General features: G+C 37.1%; 1 protein-coding gene across 1 annotated transcript in view; it reads left to right on the top strand.

Annotated features, from left to right (window-relative positions):
- The first annotated feature begins 375 nt into the window (after nucleotides 1-375).
- LOC144975144 (glutathione S-transferase 1-like) overlaps nucleotides 376-7,500 on the top strand; it is a 16,273-nt gene continuing 9,148 nt past the window's right edge. Inside the window, exons 1-3 of the mRNA XM_078918925.1 lie at nucleotides 376-498; nucleotides 5,791-5,966; nucleotides 6,912-7,004. Of these exons, the coding sequence (XP_078775051.1) occupies nucleotides 5,834-5,966; nucleotides 6,912-7,004 (226 nt within the window). The 5' untranslated portion in view covers nucleotides 376-498; nucleotides 5,791-5,833. The remainder of the gene's footprint in view (nucleotides 499-5,790; nucleotides 5,967-6,911; nucleotides 7,005-7,500) is intronic.

Genomic DNA, 7,500 nt, shown 5'->3' with positions numbered 1-7,500 from the left:
TAACGACACACAAAACTACGAGTAACCTTGAACGTTAAAAGTCTGATTGATATAATTTAGTGAGAACTAATTACCAAAATGGCTGTCTTAATACCATAACAAAGAGTTGAGTGACGTCATTTTCGTTTCTTCAACAGTCTGATTGATATAATTTAGTGAGAAGTAATCACTTTTGTGCGCAAGACGAAAAATAGAATAGAGAGACAGTAACTGGGACCGGTGACGGTCGGTGTGTAATATCGCACCGTGTGTGGGCAAAAATCATCTGCGACTGACGCAGGGATCGGGTCGCAGCGACCCAGACGATTCGCATCACCGGTACAAAACTCAACGTCTATGGGGGTCCTTAGATTTGCCTTGGGCTTCGTGACACAGCGTTTCAACGTGATTATCTCTTCGACTCGCCTTCGCTGCCGACTGTTGTGTCGACGTGTTGCGATTTCATTTTGTTGTGTGCCCGTCTGTCGCTGTGCCATTCTACGCCCCTCTCGTCCTGAGGTAAGTACTACTAAGACTTAATATTATTATTCTAGTACCTTTTTCTAGTGCGATTTACTAAAAATAAAAATATTATATTCTTTATACATGCAGATGATTGAATTATAAAATTAAAATGCATTTTGATCTGAATAATATTATTTGTTTTTAATACTACCTAATTAAGGGCTCGCAAAATCTAACACATCACATTGCAGCCTTGAAAATGCTTACTCACTTCAAGAGACAGCGTTATCTTATCGAATTATATTAAACGTCTTTCACTTGATATAATATAGATTTGTTGCATGGTATTTTGTAAACGAATCAAACCGTATGAAAACTGGTGTTAGGTGGTTTGCGGGTTGGTTTTTTTTTTTTTTTTGGAAACCTTGATATCATCAATTATGTCATATTATGCTTGAATAATATCAATATTTTAAAGTTTGTTGCTTTGTTTACAAAATAATGCACTCAATCACATCATATTGCAGCCTTGAAAATGCTTACTCATTTCAAGAGACAGCGTTAGTTTATCGAATTATATATTAAATGTGTTTCACTTATGTAATAGATGTATAGATTTGTTGCATGGTATTTTGCAAACGAATCAAAGTGTTAGATGATTCTCAGGGTTTTTGAAACCTTGGTGATTATCAGTTTTATATATTATAGATAATGCTTGAATATGAAAACGTTTGTTTACAAAATAATGTACTCAATCACATTAACTTAGTAACTGTCTCTAAACTATCGGAACAATGGCGGACGCCCTTATGAAATATTTCTACGACGAGCATAAAAGTGTATCCAGAGGAGAAAAGCATGATAAATATGATCATGTTTTGACTTTTATACATTCTGATCACATGACAAATGGAAAGTTCTAGCCAGCATGAAGAATAAAAAGCACCGATATTCTTTTGTTTCGAATCACGCTGCTCGTCGTTGCTGGGCGACGTGACATCAGGCTTGAATCCAACTCATGGGTGTGTAGGCCCCCTACCTAGCCAGCTAAAACTGTTGTCATTATACTTATACTGTCGTACTCTGGAAAAAAAAAAACCCAACCATATTTGAAACTTTGGCCAGAAAACTCGTCCTTCAAATATCGATCGATTTAATTGACCCTCATCTTGGAAAAACTCTCAAACCTGAGATTTCGGCCATAGTCCCAGGTTTGAGAGTTTTTGCCAAGATGAGGGTCAATTAAATCGATCGATATTTGAAGCATGAGTTTTCTGGCCAAATTTTTAAATATTATGTTTTTTTTCCTCCAGAATACGGCAGTATAGTTCGAATGTTTTCTCAATTTTAAAATCTCTACTGACTTCTTTGTTGCTTTGAAAAATTGGAGAGAATAATAATATGATAATATAATAGAAATATAAAAGAAAATATACAAACACAGAATAATTGGTCGAACCCGCGAGCCGTTTCATGAAGTGTGTAGCAGCTGAAATGTTATCATTATAGAGATTGAATGTGTTCTAAATAAAAGAGATGATGAATAGCTGTGTAATCTCAGTGGCATGTCGACTCTTTATCGAAAATATATTATAATAATAATAGGTCTGATAGTTAAGTATTATACTGTGTGATACGATATTTATTCTGCAATACAATGTATGTGAGGCACTCAGTTATTTATCTCTATAATAATGATAATAATAATAATAATAATAATAATAATAATAATAATAATAATAATAATAATAATAATAATAATAATAATAATAATAATAATAATAATAAAAATTTAATGATAGTAATAATAATACTAATAATAATAACAACAACAACAATAATAATAATAATAATAATAATAATAATAATAATAATAATAATAATAATAATAATAATGATAACGATGATGATCATGATGATGATGATGGTGATGATAACGATGATGATGATGATGATGATGATGATGATGATAATGATGATGATGATGATGATGATGATGATGATGATGATGATAATGATGATGATGACGGCATTCAGCGACGTCGATATCTCCGGCTGGTATGATTTTCGTCTACCTATCTATCTATCTTTATCTATCTATCTATCTATCTATCTATCTATCTATCATCTATCTTATCTATCTATCTATCTATCTATCTATCTATCTATCTATCTATCTATCTTCTATCTATTCTATCTATCTATCTATCTATCTATCTATCTATCTATCTATCTATCTATCTATCTATCTATCTATCTATCTATCTATCTATCTATCTATCTATCTATCTATCTATTAATCTATCTATCTATCTATCTATCTATATCTATTCTATCTATCATCTATCTTCTATCTATCTATCTATCTATCTATCTATCTATCTATCTATCTATCTATCTATCTATCTGATCTATCTATCTATCTATCTATCTATCTATCTATCTATCTATCTATCTATCTATCTATCTATCTATCTATCTATCTATCTATCTATCTATCTATCTATCTATCTATCTGTCTATTTATTTATCTAAATCTATCTATCTATCTACCTATCTATCTATCTATCTATCTATCTATCTATCTATCTATCTATCTATCTATCTATCTATCTATCTATCTATCTATCTATCTATCTATCTATCTGTCTGTCTGTCTGTCTGTCTGTCTGTCTGCCTGCCTGCCTGTCTGTCTGTCTGTTTGTCTAGCTATCTATCTGTCAATCTATCTATCTTTATATATCTCTCTATCTATTTATCTATCTATTTATCTATCTATATAAGGACATGGATTCGTCTCCGACAAATCTTTCCCCCTCCTTACTCTTCTTACCTTCCTCGTCTTCCTCCTCCTCCTTATCCACCACCTCCTCTTCCTCCTAACCTCATCACCCCTCTCCCCTCCTCTTCTTCCTCTTTCTCCTCCTCATCCCCTCTTCCTCCCCTTTCTCCTCTTCCTCCTCCTCCATATCCCCGTCATCTTCCCCCTCTCCCCTCCTCTTCCTCCTCCTTCTTCTCATCCATCACCTCCTCTTCCTCCTCCCCTTCTTATCCCTCTCCCCTCCTCTTCCTCCTCCTCCACTCCTCTTCCTCCTCCTCCCCTCCTCACCCCTCCTCTTCCTCCTCCTCATCCTCCTCCTCTACACCACCTCCTCTTCATCCTCCCTCCTCTCCCCCTCATCTTCCTCCTCCTTCATCTTATCCACCACCTCCTCTTCCTCCTCCCTTCCCCACCCCTCTCCCCTCCTCCTCCTCCTTCACTCGTCTCCTTTTCCACCCATACAGCTCTTGTTACGAAAGATGCTCGGACCACTGACCATACAGAAGGAATGTTTGCTGTAGAGGTGTTGGTGGCCTTGTCCATTATTGATCTCTACGTCTACATTTTAATTACACAACACGAATGGTCAAGTTTGTCCTAACCTTTCATGACTTGACTGGAATCGATTCCACTCGGATTAGATACCATCTCTTACTGTTTCCACAAAGTACGCATTCACAGATTAAAATGAATCCATTGGCCTTGAAATTGAGCAAGCAAACAAAACAAAACAAAAAATATAAAATAAATAAATAATTTTTTTTAATGTAAAAAAAAAAAAACAACGAAAAAAACCCCGAATGACCTGCATGTGACGTAAACGGTACAAAACCATTAAAAACAAAAACAAAACAAAACTTAATATTGACCTCTACGTCCACATTTTAATTACATAACACTTGTGGTCAAGTTTGCCCTAACCACAGAACCACTTACTACTACGAAAAATCGTAGAATTACGCATTTTTGCCTCCAATTTCAGACCTTTATGAGCATCTCACGTCATTAAAACTTATTGAAAATGGAAGTTTGGTGCCAGACGACATAATTTTAAGGATTTTGAAGAGTTATTTATTCCTTGTCAAAGTAAATTGTTGATATATAAAGTTAACAATGTCGACTGCAGTTTTTATCTCCTAAAAACTACGAATCCTTTAAAAAATTTAATTAGGCGGGTTTGCTCAACCTTCATGGCTAGGCTGGAATCGATGTCACTCGGATTCGATACCATCTCTTACTGCTTTCACCAAGTACGCATTCACAAATTAAAATGAAACCATCATTGCTGTTCAAATGACCTACAATGTGTCGCAAGCGGCTTAAAACCACCAAAAAAACAAAACAAAACAAAACAAAATGAAGCCAAAGTCGAAACCAATGTGCATGTATTTGCAGGTCAGATTGATAACAAGAACGCAATTGTGGGCTTGATTTAACGTTGTTGTAATGGAAGACATTTTGATTTGGTTTGAGGGTGTTTTTCCATTACAACCATGAATCCTTAATTATTTGGGTTATCGGACCTGTAAATATGTACACGTCGGTCAAAACGCTTTACTGTTGCACTCTGAAAAAAACAAACCCCCCCCCCCCCCCCCTAGAAAAAGAAAAAAAAAACCCCAAAAAACAAAACAACGTTTTTCAAACTTTGACCATAAAAATGGTCCTTCAAATATCCGTCGATTTAAAAGACCCTCATCTTCGCAAAATCTCTCAAACCTGGACCTCGGTTGACTGGAGAGTTTTGGGCAAAATAACGGTACAAATTATGGCATAATAATAAAAAGACAAATCATTTGGGAAACCTAAATGCTGGAAAGAAGTAAACATATGACGAGTGGACCCTCCCCCCCCCCCCCCCCCCCCAATAAAAAAAGTAGAGAAATAAATAGTAATGAACAATTTGATTCCGAGCACTGGCCGAAATGCTATGATGTTAAAGTATGACATTCCGTTAAAGATTTTTATCGGAAATTCTCTCTGTCATCATCATTATCACCGTTGTCGTCATCATTAACATCAACATCGGCTTCTTCTTCTTCTTCTTCTTCTTCTTCTTCTTCTTCTTCTTCTTCTTCTTCTTCTTCTTCTTCTTCTTCTTCTTCGTCTTCTTCTTCTTGCGGCTATGTGGTCTTGTGGTATGACACTCGCTTTCGGATCGGAAGGTCCTGGGTTCGAGCCTCGCTCGGCGCATAGTTGAGTCCTTGGAGAAGGCTCTTTACTCACATTCTCTCGCCGCACGCAGGTGTAAAATGCGTACCTGGCCGTTAACAGTGTTGTCTCTGTCCGAAAAAAAATTATTACATCGCCTAACAGGCGTCCTGTCCCGTCCTAAATGTTGCTGTTGGCCAGGGACCCCTTGTAAAGCTCTTTGAGCACATTTAGTGGATATTGCGCTATATAAAAGCTCAACTTTTTTTCTTCTTTTTCTTCTTCTTCTCCTCCTCCTCCTCCTCTTCTTCCTCCTCTTCCTCCTCCTCCTCCTCCTCCTTTAATTGAATGTTGTTTATATTATTTGTCAACAGATTCCATAACAACCAACTAACAATCACCATCACTACCACCAAGATGGCCGAATACAAGCTCACATACTTCAACAGCAAAGGACGTGCCGAGATGAGCCGGCTCCTCTTTGCCCTCGCCGGGGTGGCCTATGATGACGTCAGAGTCAACAGTGACGAATGGAAAGAACTCAAACCCAGTAAGTCTTCTTCACAGACTTAAATTTTATAATATGTTTTTTTATAAATTAACTCCCTTGATTTTCAGTTTTAACCCACTCAAACCAAGGGAGTTAATTTTTTGACATTTACGCGCTTCAGTCCCCTTGAATTGTGGACAAATCTTTCTATAAAATGCATATTATTGTACCCATATGGTCATCATCCGCAATACCTTAATTTCATTATAAATTTAGGTCCATGGTGTTGTCTAGGACAGCGGTTCTCCAAATAAAAAGTTCAGGTCAGGTCAGCAAAGAAAAGGTCAAAATATCAAACGCGCAAAAGTTGCTAATGCCTTGATTAAGGTGATAACTCTGATATTGATGTGACCTCAAAGTGTAGCAAGGATCATTTAAGTTTTTAAACCTAAACCAAACGGTAACCACTCATTTGGCGTCTCCTCGACTTGACCATCGGCGCCTTCCGAACAAGCTGACCTTTGTCTGGACAAGTCTATCCTATGTGTGTACCTTAATTTTTCTTTCCGGATTTCCGTCTCCCTTCAGAGATTGTATGTCATCGAGCGCCATTCTTCACGCTCAAGGGCCATTACCGAGCAAATCCCCCTTCTGGCGGTAACCCCCATGAAAGTATCTGGCATTTCAAATGTTGAACTGACGCCATCAAACTATCACTTTGGCCTGCCGACGTGCATTCACACCTTCCATTTTACTCGCGTAGAACTAGCTTTTTAACTGCAGATGTGAAGCGGGTCTAAGTCATGCACACATACATACATACAAGCACACAAACACACATTCTGGTTTCAGAGTGATGGCTTCTTATTTTCTTGTCTTGTGTTGCTGTTGGCTCAGGACACCTTGTAAACAATTTTGAGCTCATTCTTTTGTGGATATTGTTACACTGTGTAAAATAAATCCAATTTGAAATGTTTTTAGTTTTTAATCCTCTCTTCTAACCAGCTACCAAGTTTGGCCTGTTGCCCATGTTGGAACACGGAGGGAAGGCCTACACACAGAGCCGTGCCATCTTTTACTATCTGGGAAGGAAATTAGGTAATAAATTTAATGATAATATTATACGATTCTTACACTCTTGCTTTTTGGAATAGGATTCAATATTCTGATGTCACGTCCGCCCAGCAACGAGCAGCTCGGTTCTAAACAAAGAAAATCAGTACTTTTTATTCTTCATTCTGGCTAGAACTTTTTCACATGTCCTGTGATCAGAATGTATAAAAGTCAAAACATGATCAGATTTATAATGTTTTTCTCCTCTGGATACACTTTTAAGCTCGTCGGAGAAGTATTTCATAAGGTGGCGTTTTTATGCCCCTCCGTTTGCGGTGTAAAAAAAAATGCACCGTTTTTATGCACCTCCGTTTGCCGTGCTGGCATAGAATTAAACGAATGAGAATACGTACGAAGCCTAAAAAGTGTCCACCAATGAATGCATTCAGCGCCATTTTGTTGTTGGCTGAGAATGTAGTAATTACCATTCATTCGGTATCTATGTCAACATAACGACACAAGAAAAACAACAAACAATATC

Source organism: Berghia stephanieae, chromosome 6 (assembly GCF_034508935.2).
Source record: "Berghia stephanieae isolate SIO BIC M18660-M18661 chromosome 6, UCSD_Bste_1.3, whole genome shotgun sequence".
NCBI lineage: Eukaryota > Metazoa > Mollusca > Gastropoda > Nudibranchia > Aeolidiidae > Berghia > Berghia stephanieae.
Note: the sequence above shows the minus strand (reverse complement) of the source record. Positions and strands in the feature narration are given on the sequence as shown.